Genomic DNA, 24,406 nt, shown 5'->3' on the forward strand with positions numbered 1-24,406 from the left:
GGTGCACATCAAGTCATCAAAACACCTCTGTTTTCTCTCAGCTGGAGCTGGATTGGAGACAAGAGTCAAATTCAGGAAGTTAGTTTTTATTCTGTAGTTCTACAGAATAGTCCTTTCACTGGAGTTGTTGTAGCATGAAAATGTTTTTCAGTCAGTCAGAACATGGCCTTGTTTTTGGTTTTTTGGTTTTTTTTTTTTTTTTTTACACAATTGTTTACTTTCTACAGTTGTATTAGAGAAAAATTAAAAGGGATGAATCTAGCTGATCATATTTCTACCAAACGACAAGAGTCAAAAACTTTTGCTTCGAAGTATTCATCCACAGATACTTCCTCAACACCTGCAGAAAAGCATCAAGGAGATCCAACTGCAGACAAGTTGAGTACTTATCTAGTTAGACCCCACCTTCATCATTTGTATCAAAGACCATCTTGTTCATATACTGACAACTGCCTACTATTACAGTACTCAGCAGAATTTAAATATTTTAACTTCCCAAATCAAGAAATGAAATTAATCTAAAAATATTTTAACGTAGCAAGTTTGGCTATAGAACCAGTGCAACATAAAGAGGACACCCATTGTATAACCAACTTTACTGCTTAATCTTAACAGAGTAAGCTACAGATGCAACGGATTTACCACAAGTTATTTGATTAAATTAAATACTGCTGTTAGGATCATGCTGTTGGTAATTGTGGCTTTACAGTACCAACGCTCAAGTTGGCCAAGTTAGTTTTACTGTAAGTAAAATGCAAGTTTACAGAGAAACAATTTAGTATAGTATGCTGTATTCTGTTTCATGCTCAGTCACAATGATAACGTCTTCGACAGATAAACAATATTTCAGCATTATGTTAATAATGCCAAAACATACAGGAATTTTAATGCCAAATTTACAACATAATACAGTGCTTAACAAACAGATTTCTCAGGTATGGTGGCCAAGTGAGAATGCTACACAGGACTGAGAAGCATCCAAGCACTACCCAGTGCATACAAAGTGAACCATGCTGACAGGAATGCTTTACTTTTTGATGGAATTGTTGTTCTAGAAGTTTGTGTCCCAAACATAATGCAACATAAAATGAATGTTGAACCCTTGCCTCAAACACGAAGCAAAAGGACTACGTTATTTACAAACTTGAACCAGTAAAACCACTTTAAGAACAGAAAAACATTGTGATCACTTGACAAAGATGACAGAGCTTGATTATTGTACTATGTGAGCTAGAACGGTAACAAAGCTGTAAAAAAAATTTAACCAAATTAGGTTAATGTATCTATTCTTAACCCAAGAAAACAGTGATTTTTAAAGCTAAGGACACTATCAGAGGTTTTATTTTTGCTTAAAGCCAAAACTGATAAAATTCTGGAAGCTGGCAAATTGTTTTTGTTCCCTATTAACCTTCATTAACTTCTCCATTGCATACTTCAGCAAAATTTTTGAAATTCCCATTTTTGTCTAATTCTGCTTCAACTTAGAAGCAAACACTTACCAACACTTGAAAATCACTACTCAGAGTGGTTTGAATTTCCACTATCAGGGATGACACTAGACTGCTGGCATTGTTCTACACAGAAAACAAAATGCTGAAGCAACAATTTTTAAAGAAAAACTTCCTCAAAAATTAAATATGCTTTGCAAATATGCAAAGAAATATATATGTAAATCAGATTTGAATCTGTCAATCATAGCAGTTGTCCTCATTCATCATCCCCCCCTGCCCCTCAAACTAACAGCATTGCGAAAGTGGCTGATGTGAAACTGATAATTAAATTCATTTACATGAAGTCTGGCTACAAAACAAAACGAAAAAGAAACTTTGTCCCTGCCGCATCTACTTTTTAATCTTTTTCCTGCATTTTGTAATGAACTCATGCAAGCAAAAAGGGGGTTGTGTTGGGGTTTTGTGTGGTTTTTTTTTTTTTTTTTAAACAGGCATAAGAGTTGTGCAAGACAAAACTGAACAAACAATTGTTTCACTTCAGAAAGATTTTATATTACCAACTTATTTCTCTTGATAACTAAAGGTCATAAAAAATAAATCCATAGTAATAAAAAAAAAACCCAACCCTGTAATCAAACTGCTGTTTCAAGTATGTTCCTCCCCTCATGAAAGAATTGTATTAGCCATACTACTGATTAAAACCCATGTCACAATCATTAGGATTCAGACCATAGGTCCAGATCTCCTGGAACTGGGCTCAGCTGGATTTCCAGCTGAGTTTACACAAGACTGGAAACAGGAGGCCAATGTGTATACATGCATGTGTGACACCACTCCTCAACTCCTTGATTCTGACAACATTCACTATCACACCCCCATCACATCCCCAAAACAGGAGAAATGGCACACGAGCCATAAAGTGATCTTGGACAGGTACCATTGTTTGCTGATCAATCAGGTGCAAATCTGGTTTGTGCTGACGGAGATGCACTTTGCAGACCTACTAGACCGGAGAACTTTGTCCACAATGTCCACATAGCACAGCATAAAGCACATCATATTTCATTCAGTCTGGAATTCACTTCTCAATCTATTGCAATTACGGAAGCCAATGAAAAGTCAATGAGAGGGTTTCTATGAGAGTTGGTCCCAGCATTAAACACTAACACATACAAAAAATAAAAGGGGACAAACTTCCAAGTCACTATCAGCAATGGTGATAGGTTCAACTTTTCTTCCTTCACCTCCCATTAATGCAAGAGAAAAGTGCAACTTTGCAGCATGTTTGTTCACATCAAGTTTTTCCTCAAGAACACATTTTGCAGTAACAAAATATGGTCTGTAAAGTTGCAAAGTGCACAAGCTGAAGGCACAGAGTACAAACACATAGGAAAACAGATTTCAAAATACCAAATAACAAAAAAAAAAAAAGAAAAATCTGGAATTTAAAACTCCCTGACAGAAGATACATTTATATGGGACCAACCCTTAAAAGGTGACAATTTTTAAACTAATGAACAAATACTGCAAAATAATGAAACTTTATTCTTATTATTTAAGTAAAAGCTCCAGAAAATACCTTGAAGTTTAAAAACTAATACACTGACGTGTTAACTAGTTTTAAGAATGTCCTTAATATTAAGAAAAGAGTGCAAAAAAGATTATTCCGTTCTAACGCTTTTGGAAGCTGCTAATTTCGGCTGCCCCATTTCCACTTTGAAAGGATTCTTTTTCAAGGTGCATTCCTCACAAAAATCGCAGAACATTAACTTGTTGAGAGGCCAGACCAAGGATTCATGTCTTTCAGTCACCCCAAATGTAGCAGCAACTGACATTTTATTATATCAAGAAGAAAGTCCAAAACTCTTCTTTGAGACATAGTCCGTGTCAGAGCTTGAGTATCAGCAGTTGCCAAAGGAGGCTCCAAATACCACCTGTGCTCCTCCAGTGTCTGTTCTGGCTAGGAATAGAAGCTGATCCACTATATTCACTATCTGTACCCCCTGGAACTTGCACAAGCTGATGAGCCATCTGAAATTATATAAAAAGTTCAACAAATTCTCTCATATTCAACTTTCACTCTATGTCCTTTGCCCCCCTTCCCCCAATAACCTGAAAACCAGCATTACCTGCGAAATATTAACAGTATAAACCGAAGCTGATATACCAAGTAAACAGCTATTCATTCATTTCAGATTGTAGTAAGAGTTCATCATAAAACCGTACATTTTATGGCAGGAAATAAAACAAATGTAACCTGCTGAAAGCACAGGAAGAAGCTTGGCAGAAAGAATACAATAAAATGAACTGAAATGAACAGTACCAGAACAGATACTATTTCCCAATCCCCAAGGCTATTTAATGACCAGTAATCAGGACACTGTATTTAATCCTGACCTAAAATGTATAGGACTAGATTCTCTCCTGGCCAAATATTTAGTCAGCACAGAACATGGGACCTTTGACTGACTGCACCCAAGTTCGGGATGTTTGGAGTAGAGCAACCAACTGAGAATGGAAATATCATTCCTCTATGTGCTTCTTCCCCCCCACCCCCTCATCTATATTGGGAGAAATTAAGGGAGTTACAAAGTTAAGAACCTCATAGTTAAACATGCAGCAAGAGACTTCATCTACAAATGGAAGAGAACTTCCTAAATACTGCCTTTAGTATCTCAACACAGGTGGACCCCGTGTTGTATTAGACACGTAATTGAGGGTTCTAAGTTGAAAAGCACAACACTTCCAAACCCTCTGTTCTGTCAACAGACAGAAATATGCATCACCAGCAGGTGATTTATATCAGAGGCAGACTGTATCATCATTTCATTGCCTGTAATGTGTATCCTGACCAGGAACAAACTTGGGACAACTACGTTCTTGTTCCTCAAGACCTCAGCTGTGTACTTAAATGAACTGGAAATATCTTGGCCTCAGCAGCTGGGATATTTTACTACCTCACAGGTGGCTGTGGGACTCCAGCACAGTTAACCAGGCCCAAGAGGTTTGTACCATTACTTCGAATGGTAAAGGTTACACTGGCAGACAGCAAGCTACAACCTGTATGCCCAACTCATCAGGGACTGCAGCGCACTGGAGAACAGGGTTAGACGCATACTTACTGTAAGTTAATTCTTCTCCAGCTCTCTTGCGTGACTGGTCACCTCTAGGAAAGAAGGGGAAGAAAGGTATTTTCATTTTAAGAACAGGAAAACAATAGTGAAATACCTCAGGGCAAACATCAGTTTTTACAGACTTTAGAAACAAAATGCAAACATAGTAGCAATAACACATGACTGCAGGATTCTCTATTTACTAAGAGAGAAGTGTAAGCTGTATTTTATAGATGTAATTAGCTCATCCTTTTGTTAAAGACAGTAGGTTTGATTTTATAAGATAATTTTTTACATAATGAAGGTGAAAAATTGCTCCTATGCAATGCGGTCTTAAGTCATGCATAAAAATTGTTTTCCTTATTCAAACTTCACAACCGAAGTTTACAGAACTACATTAAAAACTCCTGAAAACCCAACAATCAGACTCTAAGCAAGCCTGTGCTGACAGCGCTCCCTCGTCAAGCAGATTTAAATAACTAACTGAAGTTGTATAAACACCGGTTGACATCGTTGCACGTGAAAACCCAAAGTCAAATTCCCATCTATTTGGAAAACATTTTTTCCTTTTTTTTCTTGGGCATGCAATATCTTAAAGCTGGAAAATCTTGCTGCTTCACAAGTGTCTTGTGATGATAGATATGCTATTGAAACTGTTATATAAGGAAGAGAGATTCCAACATATTTTCATCACAATGGTTATAATTTCACATTTATCTGCTGGAAGTTGGTAGAAATTGTGTGTTTTTCTAATAATATGAAGAGTTCTTCCCTGAAACCACTTTTAAGGTGGTGGACCTGCTGTGTATGCCTTGGTTAAGGTCCTTCACAAGAGAAATACCACCAAGCAATTGACTTGTGTTCCCACCTTCTGCAGCAACAGTATTTAAGTGTTGATAAGCTGACTATTTCAGCTAGAACCTGACATGCCATTAATGCTGATGAAGACACCTCACTGTGCTGTGTTCCTCATGGTTATTGTTGTAGGAAGTGCAGCAGCAAAGACATCACCATTTTTTGGGCACAATTATAGGAGAACAGATGACATTTCTTGATAGCCCAGAAGAGAACAGATTTAGCACACTTCTTGGTAAAAGAGAAAAACTACTCTTTTATACATATAAACATGTATGTATATATATGTAGGAATATAACATAAAAACAATTCTGAAAGTTTATGAATAAATATAACCTGTGTTCCTGAACATAGGAAGAAGCATCTTGAAACACATTTCAAGGCAAAATGCATTTCAAATACCACTGTAAAACACCATGTAGCAAATTATATCACCTGTACTTTTAATGATGACAGACTCAACTCCAACACTTTATATAACCTCCATGTTTACCAGACTGCACTGACTCCCTGGCAGTATAACCATAAAAAATATATTGTTCAAAACACATTCATCAGAGACTAAACACCATCAATCAGTTACTCCACTGCAAAATTTCATTTTTCATTTTTATATAATAAACTGAAAGCAAGCTACACAGAAACAGTGGTTGCACCAAAGCATGGGTTAGAGTAGGCAGATTTTCTAAACCTACAAGACATAGCAAAACTCTTCACATGGCCAATACCCAGATCACATACTGCAGAAAGCCAGAAGGAAGAGAAACTCTCAGAAATTAGACTCTGCAAACATTATGTGACACAGAAACCTTCACTTAGTTCTCCCCTGTACGACTATCCTCAAGCCCTAATCTAGTCTTTGTCACCACCTGTCACAAAGGACACACAGGACAGAAAAAGTTTCCTATGGATTTGCATTAGTTCCAGTGCTAGATAATTACTTTTCTGCATAAAACATGAGTTGCTAAAATATATTCTGAGGATCCCAAGTCTCTAAGAGAACACCACAGAGGCATCCAACCTTCACAATGGTCAGTATCCTTCCTACTACCCTCTCTGGCCTTTCATACAGTATCCTCCTCAGCCCCAGCCAAAGAACTTTACAAACAAGCTGACAAGCCTGTCTTATTTTCAGGTGCCTAGGGAAAAATGTTTTTGAAACCAACTGTTTTTGTGGGTATGGACTGTTACTACTTGAAACTTCATTTTAATTCTCTATGAAGTATGAAGCTGAAGAATCACAGTTGTAAGCAGAACTGTTATAAGCCACCTACAGATTTAATTAGATTGAAAATCAGACAAAACTAAAATGTTCCTTTTTTTCTTTGTTATATGCATTACATTCTTTTAGACATTAGGAAGCATTTTTTTAAGGCAAGAGTGTGGTCAAACACTGGAACAGGCTTCCCAGAGAGGTGGCCGATGCCCCAAGCCTGTCAGTGTTTAAGAGGCATTTGGACAATGCCCTTAATAACATGCTTTAACTTTTGGTCAGCCCTGAAGTGGTCAGGCAGTTGGACCGGAAGGGACCTACAAGGATCATCTAACTGAAATATTCTGTTCTATTTATTGTCAGCATTATATGCCTACTCAGTTTCAAACAGTCTCAAACTTCTATTTCTTGGCCCAAATGCACTGCTTTTCTCAGCCCAAGCTCTTACAGTTTTCTTTTTAGTGTATTAACTCATGCTTATCAATCAGAAAATTCCTTTCCTCAACAGAAAGCCTTACAAGGAGCGAGTCTACAATACCATTTGCATTTGGGTCAGTAGCAGAGTTCTGAAGCTCTATAATTTACCAAGCTTTAAAGAGAGATTACTTTTGAGGAAAACTACATGAGAGTATGAAAACCGGTAGTACATCTAACACTAAACAAACCCACATCTAGCAGGTGTTTGAACTACAGGACCAGATTCTCAGTGTTGCACAGGTAACAGGGAAGATGAAGATGTATTCTCTTCATGCAGAAATGAACCTCTCAGGAACAGGGCACGATAGCCTCCCCAGCCTGATCCTGGATTGTCAGACTACTGCAAAAGTGGTACATTACTGTGGTGAAAACACTGTGCTTCTGTCTAGGCAGTTATATAGAAAAGCACAGACCAACAGGCACTGTCCAGAGTGAACAACTTATGAACATCTTCCCCTGTATCTTTTACTGTTTGTTCTTCCTCGCCCCCGCCCCCAATTCAATACTCAGAAGAGAAATGCCTATTTAAAATAAACACCTCGATTATATAAATAGCTCTGGAATTGGGATTAAGAAGTCATCAACTGACATTTTCAGAAGCATGCATTAGAAGCACAATCAAAACACAGGTATGCATGAACTGTAAGCAAGCTGTTTCATGACAATATTTCAAGACTTCTGATAATCTGCTTTTTGGTACCACCTGCAGGTAGTACACAGAAGGTGTGGAAAATAATGCCGCATTTCAGATACTGAGTTGTGATGGTCATGTATTAACTCAAATTATTTCTTCAATATTTTAAGGTGTACCCATTTTTACCATTTCAGAACTGTCCAGCACAATTACCACTGAAGACTAATAATTATTACCTAGTAAATCCATTCTGCATAAGCTCTCTTTGAAGTTTCTGGTCTTGAGCAGCATATTCCTGAAGCTCAGATTCCACAGCAGGGGGTAGAATGTTTGGGATGAATTTTGAAAATAAAGCTGGTGCCATCTGTACCCATTCTGTAAGAAGAGGGAAAGCAACAACAAAACACGTGGAAGAGATCTTTTGTGAAAAAATTTACTCTTCAACAAATGTAACTTCACTGTCTTTTAAATATATTTAGACTGAATTTAAAAAACCCCACCCAAACAAAAAAACCCCAAACCCTACAGAAACCAAGCCTTAAAGCAGAACAAATAATCAGACTGTTAATATCTGATGTTTACACACAGATAAAGGAATAGCTGGGTTTTTTTGTAATCAACATATTGAAATTCAGTTCTTGCTGCACCTCACAGGGCCTGCTGAGTCTCTGGACACATTCAAGGACAGGCACTGATGATCAGCAAACTCACCTTGCTAATCAGATAATTTCTAACTCTTCACCCCAGGAAGCGTATTCACAAAATTTACACCTCTCTTCCCTGAATCATACTTCTAGGAAGCACAGTAGTATCACCATACAAGCCTGCTTCTTCCCCTGAACCCCCCATTTCAAATGAATTAAGGTAATTCTCTCACTGATCTCCCAAAGCTTAGATGAACACTTTTTAAATGTTCATTATAAAATTTTAACCTGTATTAGTTCAGTTTCAGGATAGAAATATGATTTAATTTCACAACACTGAGCATCGCCTTGCAGGAGCAAGACATTTTACCTTAAAGCTGCTTCAAGGATGATTATAAGAAACACAGAAGACTGAGCAAAGGGTGAAAACTGGGTTTATTGCAACTGTGTAAGAAGTTCTGAGAAAAATAAAATACTTCTCAAGTATTTCTGAAGCCAGACTTTCCAGAGGTTGTGGCCATTATCTTAAACTTCATCTTTACTTGGAAAAAAGGGATGCTTTTAAATATATTCACTAAGGCACATCACGAGATTTTATCCAATTCCCACTTACATTTACTTGGTTGATGCCAAGCTTCAACAGTCTTGTCTTTAATCAGCAAATTCACTAAATTATCCTTATTGGTGTACAGGTGGTTTAAACAAAAAACAATGCACTACTCTCCCTTCATCAGAAAATCATATAATCGTTTAGGTTGGAAAGGACCTTTAAGACCACCATGTCCGTTAACCTAACACTGCCAAGTCCACCACTAACCCATGTCCCTAAGCACCTCGTCTACCTGGCTTTTAAATACCTCCAGGGGTGGGGACTCAACCACTTCCCCAGGCAGCCTGTTCCAATGCTTGACCACCCTTTTGGTGAAGAAATTAATTTTTCCTAATATCCAATCTAAACCTGTCCTGGCGCAACTTGAGGCCATTTCCTCTTGTCCTATCACTTGCTACTTGGGAGAAGAGACCAACCCCCCCCTCACTACACCTTCCTGTCAGGTTGCTGTAGAGAGCAATAAGGTCTCCCCTCATCCTTCTCTTCTCCAGGGTGAACAACCCCAGTTCCCTCAGTTGCTCCTCACACAACTTGTCCTCCAGACCCCTCACCAGCTTTATTACCGTTCTCTGGGCATACTCCAGCCCCTCAATGTCTTTCTTGTAATGAGTGGCCCAAAATTGAACACAGCATTCAAGGTTGTTGTGGTTTAACCCGGCAGGCAGATGAATACCACACAGGCGTTTGCTCACTCCCCCTCACCTCAATGGAATGGGTGAGAGAATCAGAAAAAAAAAGTAAAACCCATGGGTTGAGATAAAGACAGTTTAATAAAACAGCAGAGGATAATAATAATAATAGAATATACAAAACAACTGATGTACAATGCAAATACTACCCACCAGCTGACCAATGCCCAGCCTGTCCTTGAGCAGTGATCACTGTCCCCAGGCCAACCCCCCCCAAGCATGGTGTCATATGGTGTAGGATACCCCTTTGGCCAGCTGGGGTCAGCTGTCCTGGCCGTGCCCCCTCCCAGCTTCTTGTGCCCCTGGCAGAGCAGGGGAAACTGAAAAGTCCTTGACTAGGGTAAGCACTGCTCAGCAACAACTAAACCATCAGTGTGTTATCAACATTATTCTCATACTAAATCCAAAACGCAGCACTATGCCAGCTACTGGGAAGACAATTAACTTTATCACAGCTGAAACCAGGACAGAAGTGCAGCCTCACCAGTGCCCAGTACAGGGGCACAATCACTTCCCTACTCCTCCTGGCCACACTATTCCCGATACAAGCCAGGATGCTGTTGGCCTTCTTGGCCACCTGGGCACACTGCTGGCTCATATTCAGCCAGCTTTTGGCCAACACTCCCAGGTCCTTTTCCGCCAGGCAGCTTTCCAGCCACTCTTCGCCAAGCCTGTAGCGTTGCATGGGGTTGTTGTGACCCAACCACTAAACCATGTCTTGTTAAACCTTATACAGTTGGCCTCAGCCCATCGATCCAGCCTGTCCAGGTCAAGCAGGACCTGCCTTTCATAAACGCATGCTGGCTGGGCCTGATCACCTGGTTGTCCTGTACATGCCATGTGATGGCACTCAAGATGATCAGCTCCATAACCTTCCCTAGCACTGAGGTCAGACTGACCTGTAGTCAGACAGGCCTGTAGTTCCCCAGATCATAGCAGCACTTGATTAAACAAAAACAAACAAAAAACAAACCCCAAACTGAAACAAAACCACTCTACAGACATGAAACAGCACTCTTCTTCTCATGAAATACAGTAAAAAGGTACCATGTAGAATGTGTTACCTACTAAAAACCTACAGCTACTAAATAATTTAGCCAAGCTGATAAACTGACTTGGAATTCACAACATGAAATACTGTGGTAGGGTATTTCATGCCACAGCCAGATTGTTATAGGTGAGGTGAAAATAGCATTTCAGATTAAATCCAAGTGGGCAACCAGCAGCCTGAGCACCTGCCCAGGCTTCAGCGTTTTCTATTGGAGCCACCACATGCTGGAGCTAGAATCAGAAGACAGTATTTTCTGGCAATGTTTGAAGTCTAACAGCTGTCAAGTACTTTCAACTTGCAGAAAAGTAAAAGAAGAGAAAGAAGAGAAAGCCCACAGCCACCAGCCACATCTGCATAGATTCTCCTTTTACTCTCTGCACTGCCTAAACACAGACACTTCCCAGTGCTGCTCTAATCCCTTGATACCTCCCACTGGCCACATTTTCTGCTTTACTTCCCCAGTTATCTGCCCACCAGTCCCCATGATACATCCAGTGGAGCGTGTCCCACAGAATAAGTGAGAAGCACTACTTTGGATGAACTCTTGCCCTGGTTGTTTCAGAAGTCATCCTCAAGAACCAGCACCACCAAAGAAAAGCCTTTTACACCAAGAAGTCTACCCTGTGCTCTTCTAGTCGGAATGACATTAAAGTTCCTCATTTTCTCAGACGCTGAGAAATTTGAAGAGCAGGTAATTAGAGCAAATATGTATCTGATTAAGCAACAGCTTAAAGTCAATCACTTGGGTCTTACAACCCAGCAGATATCACAAACTGTAGGAACAATTCTTAACACTTTAACATCTTACAGACATATGACAACTATTCAAAATGTGATTAGGCTCATGATACCAACCCAAACCACTATCTGTTGTATTGTGAAATAGACAGCAAACCAGCGATCCTCTGAAATGGAAAACTGGGAAATCACAAATCCATCACCTATAATATTAAGACCAGTACAAGAAAACCAGATTGAGCTGCTTTCGAAAGAATTTTAATTTTATACTTATGCATACACCCTTCCTTTCTTTGGTACTGAACAGTTTATAAAATTGAAAATAGTATTGCCTTAAAAATGATGGTAGGATGTTAGTTTTGCTGTTGTATTGTAAAAATAATCCTTGCGTATTGAAAGTGCTTTATCCATACATTTTGTAAATGGAGGGTCCACCACATTCCTGGCTTGTATACATGATGAACATTGCACTAAAGCTTATTGTAAAGCTTTCCCATCCTCATTTCTATTTCTATAAATTGGGAATGCAAAGCAAAAATAGACTGAAGCTCAGACAAAATCCTTCTCTAGTCACACCAAAGTAAGAAGAAAGTATCAGTATTGTAAAAGGAAGGGAAGCAGGTACCATTTATTTATGAATATTTTTAATACTTCCTGTTTCTAAAGTCTTTTTGAACACAGGCTAGAGCTCTACTCAGTTCTCCAAAACTTACAATACCGAAGATTTTGGTACAAAATTGATTAAAATCAGCAACACCATTTTCCTTTCAATAACAGTTGTTGCACAAGATGTCATTATGTACTCACAAGTTAAATAAAGCTCTTCTGTGAAATAATACCAACCCAATAATGGCTTCATAGAAGAAACAATCATTCATCTCACATCAAAGATCTGGCCATCTGAAGGGCAACTCATAACACTCACCATTTCAATACTTCTAGACTTCTGCCATGACTGACGCATTAAACAGCCGCCTTTATTTCTATAGAGCAAAAGAAATAGGTCTTCCCTTTGTCTCCAGAGTTGAGGGTTGGGTTGGTTTTTTTTAAAATTAATTTAGTATTCACGGGTACCTTGTGCAGGTCACAGAAATGGGCAAGAAGAACCAGGGCCTTTGCATAGTAGAGCTAAACATTATGATGGACAGACCACAATGCACATTTGTATGCTAAATATGCATTAGAGAGATAGCAACCACATACGTATTTAGGAAAATGTGTCACAACCACAGTATGCGAGACTCCTAGAAACTTCTTTCTTTTTTACCTGGTCGTAGTGTATACAGTCCTTTCACAATATTTGCCATGGTTGAAGGAGTTATTTGAAACGGCGTTGACTGAGCTTCCAAAAGTAAAGCTGAAATAAAATTAAGAGAATTAGAAATTTTTCTAATCAAGAAATATAGGCTCTTACACACACGGTTTTGTATCAAAGAAATACAGTAGTTACGCTTTTTTGTTATCTGATGTCTGCACAAAGGAAACACACAGGTATCTGATTGACAACTTAATTCTCAAGAATAATAAAACATTGCCTTTAAATAGAAGTATTCTGTTCAAATTATGTATGATGAAAACGTGAAATAACTTATTTTTCATCCTTTTTCAGACAGACAGCAGGAGTTGTGAGGAAAAACCAAGCAAGCGATGGCTCTAAGTAATCGGATGCAGAACTGAAGTAAACAATTTATTTTTAGAAGCACTGTCATACTGAGTGTGCTAGACACCTGGAGATCCACAAATCCTTACTTTACAGTATTCAGCATCTTGCATGTAAAACTAAGGATGGATTGAAAGTCTATGAATAAAGTACAAGTAGCATAAAATATGTGAAAAATACGAAAAACTGTTCTTTGAAACACAAGTGAACATTTCATTCTTGGTATCTTCTGTAGTAAACATTGCAATAATTGCATCTTCCTCTTGTGGAAAAAACTGGCAATAGCACATTTACTGCTTATATTACAACATCCATGCCTTTATCCTGCCTTGTATTAATTTGATGTTTATACACACATTTAATTATAGAAACACCAAAAGAAAAAAAAAAAAAAGAAATCAATAAGGTTTAAACCAACTGCTGCCTCTCAGTTTTTATTCCTCTACAAAGGAGCTGAGCAATATATACACCTTTCTGTATCCACTACATAGAGGATACATGACTTAAAATTCTACCTAAAGGGTGTATCTCTTGTGCTTACATTAGAGACTTTGCTTTTTAAGCTTCAGAGCATCTTCAGTTCTAGCTTCAGCATCTGCCACTACAGTACTTACCATAAAAAAAGTCTTTAGCAGCATGTTCTTCTCTTTCAGAAACTGTTTAAGTGTCTCACGTAATAGGGAGATTAAAAAAGAAGGTATTTTTTTCTAACCTCCAAGTAATCAAAAGTTGTTATATTTAACTGTTGTAGATTAATTTATTTTACCAAGAACCATCTTACAAGTTCTTGCTCCTTTCAGCTGAAGCCTTGAGGGGATGCGAGCCTATGATTTGTTTTGTAATGACATATTTACAGCCTCTTTCCTAAAGATTTTTCAATCAGCCTGTTGGCAGCCAAGGAAGTTGCAAATCATAAAATGAAAAAGGGCATAATGCTTTATAAGGAAGATACACAACAGTAATGCACATTTCAAACAATGTGTATATATACATATATATAATTAGATTGTAGCTACTTCAGCCTAAGCTTCACCAATGGATTTGCAAAGTGTCCAGAGAATTGTAAATTTGTTCTTCATATGCAGACAAATTATATTCCTAAGATATGTATAACACATTATTTAAAACAAAATAAGCCTAGGAATTAATACTGACACAAACACCACAAAGTCCAGAGTTAAAAGTCACTTCAACATTTTGAAAGATGTTAAGAAAATTAAATTAATGTAGCTTGTTGAATTTATTCCTGCAAACTGTGGTCTCAGTAGTATCCAAGTTATAACTAGCAAAAGCAATTAAAAAATATTTCAGAAGCTACCTTATGCAACTGTATATGTACAAGACATACTGTGGGACAAACACAGGCATTAACAGAAGCTGCCCACAACTACGTTAACTAACTAGAGGGCATCTGACTACTTGGATACCTCCGAGTAAACAGAAAATTGCAAGCCACACTTATTCCATCTATGGATGAAATCTGAAATACAGTGACTATACTCTGAGCAGTTGTATGTACTGTCATCTTTCAATTTTATTTATTTTTTTTTAATAGGGGGGAACAAGTAGATGGCAGAGAAACAAAAACTTTGGTTTATGGTACATATGAATCAAAGACAAGAGGTGATGAGCACAACAGACTGGCGGCCCACCTCATTCCTCTCAGCCCACGGTATTGAAGACATGCTGGGGGTGCAAGATGCTCCACCCTTTCTTATTCCCTTCCAGCTAATGGAAAGCCCCACAGCACTCCCACAAGTGGTCCATTAACATGTTCAAGGTGCTGACCAATAGAAGTATTTGTACAAGCAATAGTTTAAGAGCATAGTCCACATCTTGAACATAGTTCACCATTTTAAACATGCAATATTATTTGTCACTTTAAGTTATTATTCACTGCTAAAGCTCATTTCAGTTGTGATCCTTTGAGATAATGTGAACAGATGTATTTGCAATATAAAAGCAAGTAAAATGGGCAGCCACTTGTTTCTGTTCTAGATTACTGACTATATTACCTGACACTAGAAAGGGATTTTGTGAATAAAATCAGTGGAAGAATTCACCTGGAGATCAATCCTACAGAAATATCTTCTTCATCACTTTATTGCAGCTTCAGAAATTAATGTTTCTTATCTTTGTTTCTGCAAATGCATACACCACATACTACAATGCAAACTTAAGTCGCTCTACTCCAGATTTACAGTCAATAAATAAATACAAGCATGATGGCATTATACTCAACAACATAATAAAGTAATGGCATATATTTCCTGTTTCTCTGTGAAGAAAACTAAAAGTGTATACAATTCGTTAAACCATACAGTACAAACTAATCCAGCCTACACCTTTTCCAAAAGCTAGATTTCAATACCTGAAGAATGCTGTAGGATATGTATTTTCAGAATGATTTCCATAAGAATGAACAAGACTCTTCTCTTTGGATAGATCCAAAACATCTCAGTGCAGGTTTATAGACAAAGATGTAAATAGATAAAAGATGTAAAACTTCTTCGTACACAAATTAATCTTCACTTTTGCAATGAAACCTACCTAAACCTTCAATCCTATATTACTTCTTCAGAGGGCCACTTAAACTCAAATAGAAACAGCTGTGCCACACATGCTGAAGTTACCTGTTGTTATTTTACAGTCTTGCGAAAGACCTCCAAACATTAAGGCTTTGACTCTTGCTTTATTAGAATAATTAACGAGAACTCTACAACACAGAAGTTGCACAGACTCCTACCTACTCCCGGAAGCTCCACCTGCGGCATTTACAAAGATAGAGCAAGGTGAGGTAGAATACAACTAAACCTCAGATGAATGACAGCAGTAATGACACTAAGATACTATCTGACCACCTCCACAGTGTTTATGAACTAATACTGCATTTTACAGACTAAGTAACCAGTATTAACCTGAAAATAGTCCTGAAAATAAGTCATGGCAGAATCAAAGAAGAGAAGTGTGGATTCCCATGATAAAATGCTTTAATTGCAGAAAGATACAAGATGCTTTGAAATATTATTGAACCAAGGTAAGACACAATACCCAGAATGGCCTTGGGATTTTTTTGAGGAATGATGGATGAATTGTATTGGAGTAAGCAAGATATGAATCTGCAGCACTTCAGGTACTCTGCAGTAAATTAGTTACTCCATAATTGTACAGCAACACTGACGCAGCTTATCCCTCAATGAAGGTTTAAGCTATTTCTTAATTATAGTGGGGTACATGGTGCAAGATCTGGGACCACAGTAATTCCAGGAGTTAGCTATTCTAAAAAATCTTTTTCTATCCTTCATCATTCTTTTCAAAGCAGATTAATTTTGCTTGGTAAAGATGTAATTTTTCTGGCAGGACAGTGCAGCTTTTGCATGTTAGCACACAAGATTTTTTTCCTCCCTCTGCAGCAATCTAACAGCACTTCAGAGTAAGATACTTTAACAAATCATACGTAAGTATGGCTTAGGCAGATGTGTTCAAGGTTGTAATTATTCAACAATGCACTTCAAAAAATTAAAGTGTATTCCCATTAAAAACAAATCCAACAGCTTCCACAACTAAGGCATTAGTCAGCTCCTGCTCTCCAGTCTTCAGCAGAAGCAGAACCAATTGCTTAACGAAGCTGCAGAGCAAAACACATGTATTCCAGAGATCTTATCTCATTGCAAAAACTGTGCTCTTTAATATTTAATTCCAATATGTATGCAGTATTTATATTATTTTGCAGAATAACAACTTCAGTATTTCCACAGAACTGGAGCCCTTACACAACAGTACGTGAGATACACAGGGATGCACAGAAGTAACGATGGAGCCATCACCAGTGCACAGCCTAAACAAACCTTAATAGCACAGGCTCACCTGGCAGTTCCGCCCTTTAGGAATATCATCAGATCACATGTAGTCAAATCTATAGTATAATAAATTACCTTTCTCTCAACTAAATTATATCAGGTCCATCTGACCACACATACCCTTCAGATTCACCTTGAACATGGTTCCCATATCTCAACTTTACTTCCAAATCCAGCCCATGCAAAAGCACATGATTGAATCCCACATGCCAACAGCAATTAAACAGCAAGGGAACCGCTACAACTGGCGTTCAAGATGTGGCTGTAGGTTTTTGTTGTTGTTTGGGTTGAGGTTTTTTGGGAGGCTGGTTGGATTTTCGTTATTTCTTTTGTTCTTTGGCATTTTGGGTTTGTTGGGTTTTTTTACCTGCTGCCTATTTTATTTTTAAATTGACTGATGAAGTTTGATCATATATTACTTTTTCATTACTTTAACCCAGGTACAATTTGTACATGTTAACTATTGATCTAGAACTTCAAAAACCTTTTGCATGAAAACCAACCTTCCCTCTGGCTTAACCCTCATGTTTGCAGTTATGTCAAACTCCTTGTGATTCTGCATTTTTTAGCAACTTAAATTCTTCAGAAGTTTGTAATGAATTAAAATATAGAAGAAAAACTGAAGAGTTGTATTTATTATTAAGCATTTGCCACTAGGCATTTAATAAAGCCACAGATTACTTTTAAAATATTCATTACATAGCCCAACAGCATTATTAATCATCTAATAAAAATGCTACAAAATAAAAATTCCAAGTCTTAATCACATGGAAAATATTGTGTTGTAACAAGAATAAAGATGAAAAACAAAGCTATAAATATAGAAGTCCAAAAGTCTGTATTTCTATAATTGGAAAATAAGGTAATATTTTCATGTTTACAATTTTATGAAGGCATACCAAAATGGGACATTATTCCTATTTCTTTACTGAGGAGCCAGATTAAACATGACAGTCATTATTTGAGACTATATTTTCCAATTAAAAAACTGCCTTACTTTGAGGTGCTGCAACTGAATCAATGTGAAACAAGAAAAGTAATAAACACAGCTGCAACTTATTTTAAAATAACTTAGTTCTTTGATGAACAGTTTAGTTCAGTGACAAAATTTGTGTGTAGATTGTGTTCTTTAAAGAACATGAGCATATTCTATAATACTTGGTAACAGTACTGTTTCCAATACGATTACAATACAATTATGCAGCCCTGTCAAACCACAGCTACCACTTCAATAGTAGTGACACCAGCCTTAAACTATCAAGTGTGTTATTCTTGATTATTCCAACAGATCTACAGAGCACGGAGGGTATAAGAAAGATTAAGAGCTACAAAAGCTATCCTATACAGCCCTTGAGAGCATAGGGGTACCTGCTGAGGTCTAAGAACAGACTGAATTAACATCTTTTGAACACCAATTCAGAGTTTTGAAGAAGGAATGGCCGATTATCCTGCAATAGCAGCATCCCAGCATATTCGCCACATGCTGGAAAAGTGGAACATACTGCAGCTTATTTTTACTATCAGTTATCTGTGTCTACCAATATCTGAAATGAAGACAGGAAGGAAGGAAAACATTGTTTCAAGGTTAGAATGGGAATCTGAAGTGGAGGTAATGGGATTACACTATTTGCTTATGTAGAATAAAGCAGAAATTAAACACTGAACAGATTCACAATCCTGTACAGGCACAAAAATCTTTAAAAATTATCTTTAATGAAGAACTTGATAATAAATGCATCCCTTCCCTACATCTCAAAAAGGACCCTTTATGTTATAGAACTCTCTTGCTCACAAAACATTTGCTGTCCAGAGCTGGTATTTCCACAGCTTTATAGCTGGGAAAAAAAAAAGCAAATTAGCTTTTTGTTGTAGAGAACAGAAATCACTGCAATTTAGTCTGGTACAAATACACTGCAATAGATCAGTATTTTCTCCTAGTGCTCTGCTACCTTGCTTCATTTTTAAGACACTCAGGAAGGAATCGTCTAATTTCATTTTACCATGCAGACATGTAGGCTGATTCTAAAGACAGAGAGCAAGTTACTCCCCAGGCAAGTAATTCTGCCTTTTTTTAAGAAATCAACCTTTTTATTTTTTGTATCATCCTTAAATTTAAAAATGAAGAAGCATATCTTTATGAAGGTGGCAGAGTAAGGTTGTGCAGATTTTCTTCTCATTTTTTCCTTAAAGTGTGCAAAATCAGTAAGCAGTGTCCAGGGGCTGAGCAACATCCAATATATTACTGAAGGAAAGAGCCTCAGCAATCAAATGGGACATTTTTTTAACATATTGTTTCTGCCATCACAGTAGTCACCCTGTGTCTCAAAGAAAAAAAGGACTAGTGATTTCAAATGCTTAAGGGAAGATTCTACATTAATACTTTAGTTCAGATAAAAAAATGTGCTTTTAAAGCAAATTCAATGATCATCCCCACTTACTGCTCCTTGGTTCATATGACAGAGCTTCCTTGGAGCATATTAACTTAATTCCTTTTGGGCAAGATTAAACCAGATGTGCTCAAACTACTAACTGGCATTCTGTCCACAGGACCAGACATTAGCAAGCATGAAGTAACACTCTCCAAAATGTATGTAAATGCAAACACTGAGTCCTCAACACCAGCATGTAGGTGTTTCATACCCTGTAGATCTGCTCCCTTTACATGACACTTATTAATGAAGCAAATCTTCAGCTCTTCCTACAGGGCACATACCTTTCAAGATAGAAGCCCATGGTCATCAAATTTCTGCTGCATAAGACTTACAATGATGATCCAAGACCAGGACACTGGGCTACACTGATTTTTGATTCAACTCTGTACAGCTCATCTACGAAACTAACTGCCATTTTCCTGTGAAGTGTAAGCATTAGATCTGACACAGAAATAAGAAGCAGAAAGAGGAACAACTTCTTGAACGTAAATCTGGAAGGGCAGCATACAGAAAGGGTGGGGGCAACGCTTTCTGTAAGAAGCTGAAAAATAATGAGAGTGTTTCCCCCTTTTTCAGGGGATTTTCCCTGCAGTTTGTGGGTCAAGGCAATGACAGCTTGCCTCTCATATGCAGATCATTTGAGACAGATGTCAAAGCGGAGGGGGGAGGCGAGGGGGGAAGAAATGCCAACTACAGCAGGGAAAAAGTCAATCCAATCCATCTTTTTCTTGTCTATCTCTGCCAAAGGGTGAGGCATGGGGAGCGAACAAAAACCCAACACATCAAAATAAACCCTGTGTTCTCTGTTGTAGCTGTATAGCTATATAGCTGTATATAGCTTCAGGAGGTCAACACAGCAAGACATATCTGCTAAGTAGGTAGGTCCGGGTATCCATGGAGAAATGCACCCTCTCCTGCTTACCCACTGCACAAACAACCTCTGCCAAGGAAGAGTGTTCCCTGCTACATTTAGCAACCTCTGACTGTGTAACTTGACTCATTCTCTGTAATGTTGTATTCAATTTGTACCTGCTGCAACCAAAAAGGACAGCTGCACAGCTTCATCATCAGAAAGCTGTTGGTTACCTTCTCCAACTTTCAAGTGAACTTTTCTGGTACCTTTCAGAAAGCACCACCACAGTGGAAATAGCTTTCCTGCCATCTTTATGAAGGAAAACCTTTTCCAACATAAACGGCCCTTCTATTGAACTGTAATATACCTCCAGAAAAAAAATAAAAGTTAAGAAAACGGAGCAGCAAGATCTGTTTGCCTCATCTGAATCTAAGTGACGGTAACTGGGGAAACACAAAGCTGTCATATGCAAGAATCTTCAGAGAACAGTTTTTCCCAGTAACTAATTAGAAACTGCAAACATCATGAAACAGGCTGTGATTGCTCCCCCTTCTCCAGACTTTTTACAAAGAATTTTTCCTTGGAAAACATGAGAAAAGCTGCTACTTTCAAAGATACATTTTTACACTGGATTTTAGATCTGAACTCGCACAAGCACTAACATGGAGAAATACATTCAACAATTGCCTACATGCTATTAGAATCTACATACAGATAACTGCTCTGTATCCTCAGGCTTCAGTAGCTAATTCTGTAACTATCTTGATATATATAATGAACAAAAAACTCAGACAGAGTTGAGATCTAATGCTTTAATCATCAATAATTTTGCCTAAATTTTACATGTTTTCAAGCCAATGCTCTAGTTCTGAATCAGTAAATTTCAGGGGAATGCCTCATTCACAGACCACATTATCACCCTGAATCCTGATAACAATTTTAAGATCCATGAAGTCCTGGGCCCTATTTATTCTACTGCATTTTCGCCATGGTCCAAGAGGTTTCCTTTCCTCTCTATAAAAAGGACCAATTTCTATAATCTATTCCTGACAGAGTAGATAAAAGATGGGAACATGCAAACATCTATTGTTTACCCCAGTCAACGGAACAAAATCAGAAGTGTTGAAGAAAGCAGTTTTCCCTCTAACAGAGGTCATGTGACTTCCTAGTTGAGTAACTTTTGTCCAGAAGTACAGGCAGATGCTTCTTGGGAAAGAACCAGTTTGTACTGAATGATACCTACCAGTACATTGCTCCTGCAAGAATAGAAACCACTTCCTGAACTCAAAATACTAACATGAAAGGAAAGAAACAGCTCACACACACACACAGATAGAAATGGTGTAACTACTACAGTGATGTGCTAAGGCTACTACTCATTGGGAAGTGCTATAACCAATCTGATATGTCCTACTTCCACCGCAAGCACCACTGTAAGCAAAGAATAAAGAGAATTCTTTTCCTCAGACTGCCTTCTAAAACTGCTTTCACCTTTATGACTAGTTCAAGTTATTTTTTACTTTTCTTCTCATTATCAAGATGCGAGAACCTCATCAACCCTCCCAGAGCAGGACTCCAGCCTAGCGCTCACCTTCCTCTCTCTAGTCTCTTTTAACTGGAAACCAAGCAATCTATCCACCAAGCAGAAACAACAGTACGCTGTTAATAGCTTTTCTCTTTCTTTAGATTTAAAAGCAAGCTTGTTTTGGGCACACTAAGCTGCCAATATAAAAAAAGAGAAGAATAGCAGTTATTGCAAAAACTCTCTGCCATTGAATTTTACCTACTACAAGTACTAGAAAGTTTCAGGAGCTGCTTCTCTCTCTCACCCCTGAAGATGGGTAAGTCTGCAATACCTGCTATTCCTCTAGACACAAGAACAAACAGGCAGGATGTTTCCAGGGCACTGAGATTACGGTCCAGGAAACCCAGGTCTAACCTACCAGAAAAGACAGTGGCTGCGTAAGGAGAAAAAACACACATTTCTGAATTTTACTGCTTACAAGTCATCTCATGCAGGATTCCAGCAGGAACAAAGACAACATTCTCCACTACCCCTTCCCTCGTGACAAGGGGATATTATCTGCACCTCCCCCCCCCATTTCCGAAGCTTCTTGTAAGTAAGATGCTATATATTTGCTTGTTACATCCAATTAAGTAGTTCTGCATATAGCAACTTTTACCAAGCCATTTAATACAGCAGTCTTATCAGCAAGTGCCAGCTTTGGCTTTTTAAGGAAAATAATCAGGTTAAATTCACTTAGTTCAAATATATCCACCTTAATTTGAAGATCATTGACTTGATAAATATGTGTGAGTGTGAAAGTGTTTCACAAACACAACTCTGTTCATGGATCTGTGTATTATATTTTTTTAATGTATTTACTTTAACTGCTCAGAAGTGCTCTAGATAGTAGAGCTTTTTAAAAAAAAAATCCCCTATTAAAAAAAATTGAATCAAATTGGTGCTTGTGCAGACAAAATTTGTCCAAGAAAGTTCACTTAGGTGATATTTCTGCTGTAAATAATGAACTCACACCTTAATCGCTCTATTTTCTGCAACTAAGTGCTCAGTAAGTGCTCCCACCACAGAGACCATTGTACCAGGAGTTCATTTTGCATCTTCCTGCCTTCAACCACACAGTACAGGGACTAGGGCTGACTCAGCCAGCGGGAGTTTGAGCAAGATCAAACACAAGGAAGAGATCTGTGCTGCACTGCTTTTCTGACTTTTTTTTTCCCCATCTTTTGAAGCAGAGCAGGAACAACTTCTTAAATCAAATGAACCTGAAATGTACTTACAGTCCTTCCTGAACACAACTTCAAATAGAAATGCCAGCTTCCAGGCTCTGATAGAATGACAAGATACTACAAACAAAAACCCCTTCATACAAAAAACATAGCAACAAATTTCAGGAGCAAGAGCAGATGTTATTCTTGTCCTCTGAGTCTAGATCACAAACTGATTAAACTGATTTTGTTGTTTGCTTTTTTAAAATAGAAGGAAGGCATGCTGCTTCTCACTGAAGTGGCAGCTGCAGCATCTCTTAAAAACAGCCCCAGGATTCCATTTCTCTGTATAGACCACAATTTCATTGACTTTAATTTCCTAAGCATACCCACTCAAACCCTTATTTACTACCCCCTCCTCCCCCCCAATACAAAAACACTTTTCATTGAACCAAATCTATATCAAATATCAGGAAACAGTATGACACACTGACAGTGACATCAGGAAGTAAAGTAATTAAGAAACACTAACTTACACCCTATTTTTGTAGGGCCTTTACACTTCCAAAAATGAAGGTAATATTCTTGGCTATTATGGTCTGAATTTCAGCAAGCTAGAAAGAACATCTGAGAATGACAGAAAATAATACAATGCTAGAACTTTTTCAGCACCTCTAGAATATTATATCATGTGTTATGTGTCTCCAATTATTTCCCAGGAATCTGTTAGCAAGTGCAGAATTTGATTTAGGCATACTTCAACTCTATTTAAAGATCTATTATCCAAGATTTAACCAAGTCAGATCACAGTTAGGAGTTTATACAAGTCAGTATATATTATCTTACTTAGAAGTGAGATAAAAAACTAAATAACTTAGTTTTAATAAACTGATGGTAAGACCATGAAATCCAAGGAAGTTGCTTACTATAGAACAGACCCCATATACAGCACCACAGTTAGTGACACTTATTTTTATTTTTCAGTGTTTTATTTTGATTTTACTTCTGCAACTAACAAAGCTAGGAAGAAGTATTTCAGATTTCACACACACACAACCATGGGTCTTTTCCTTTTCATAGTTCAATTGCAATTATTATTTGATTCTCACATTACCAGCCACAGAAAACAAATTACACAGCAACACACATCTGACATTACTTATGTTCTACAGATTTGATGGGTGTTACCTTCACTTTGTCATTAAAAAAAAAACCATCACATTAACATTTTCATTGCCTAAAAAATGCATACATGTATGTAATTTTAAGGCCATATCAGCTGTATTTTCCATCATCCTGTTGCAGCAATCATCTTGCCAGTTTTCATGATACTGTTAAACCTCTTTGGCACAAAATAAAACACCAAGCCCAAGGATGGGCATTCCTCATTGTCCT

General features: G+C 37.8%; 1 protein-coding gene across 7 annotated transcripts in view; it reads right to left on the minus strand.

Moving 5' to 3' along the window:
- Positions 1 to 264: 264 nt before the first annotated feature.
- Positions 265 to 24,406, minus strand: part of CACUL1 (CDK2 associated cullin domain 1) — a 50,994-nt gene continuing 26,852 nt past the window's right edge. For 5 of the 7 annotated variants that reach the window (XM_035896891.1, XM_035896887.1, XM_035896886.1 and 2 more), the window contains 4 exons: positions 12,744 to 12,833; positions 7,981 to 8,119; positions 4,574 to 4,617; positions 265 to 3,482 (listed from right to left, as the gene is read on the minus strand). In XM_035896891.1, the coding sequence (XP_035752784.1) occupies positions 3,442 to 3,482; positions 4,574 to 4,617; positions 7,981 to 8,119; positions 12,744 to 12,833 (314 nt within the window). In that variant the 3' untranslated portion in view covers positions 265 to 3,441. Of the gene's footprint in view, positions 3,483 to 4,573; positions 4,618 to 7,980; positions 8,120 to 9,561; positions 9,701 to 12,743; positions 12,834 to 24,406 lie in introns of those variants that run through there. The other 2 variants (XM_035896892.1, XR_004842353.1) reach the window with 2 other exon arrangements.

The sequence above is a fragment of the Egretta garzetta genome, unplaced genomic scaffold, assembly GCF_000687185.1.
Source record: "Egretta garzetta isolate BGI_Z169 unplaced genomic scaffold, ASM68718v1 scaffold486, whole genome shotgun sequence".
In the NCBI taxonomy this organism is placed as follows: domain Eukaryota; kingdom Metazoa; phylum Chordata; class Aves; order Pelecaniformes; family Ardeidae; genus Egretta; species Egretta garzetta.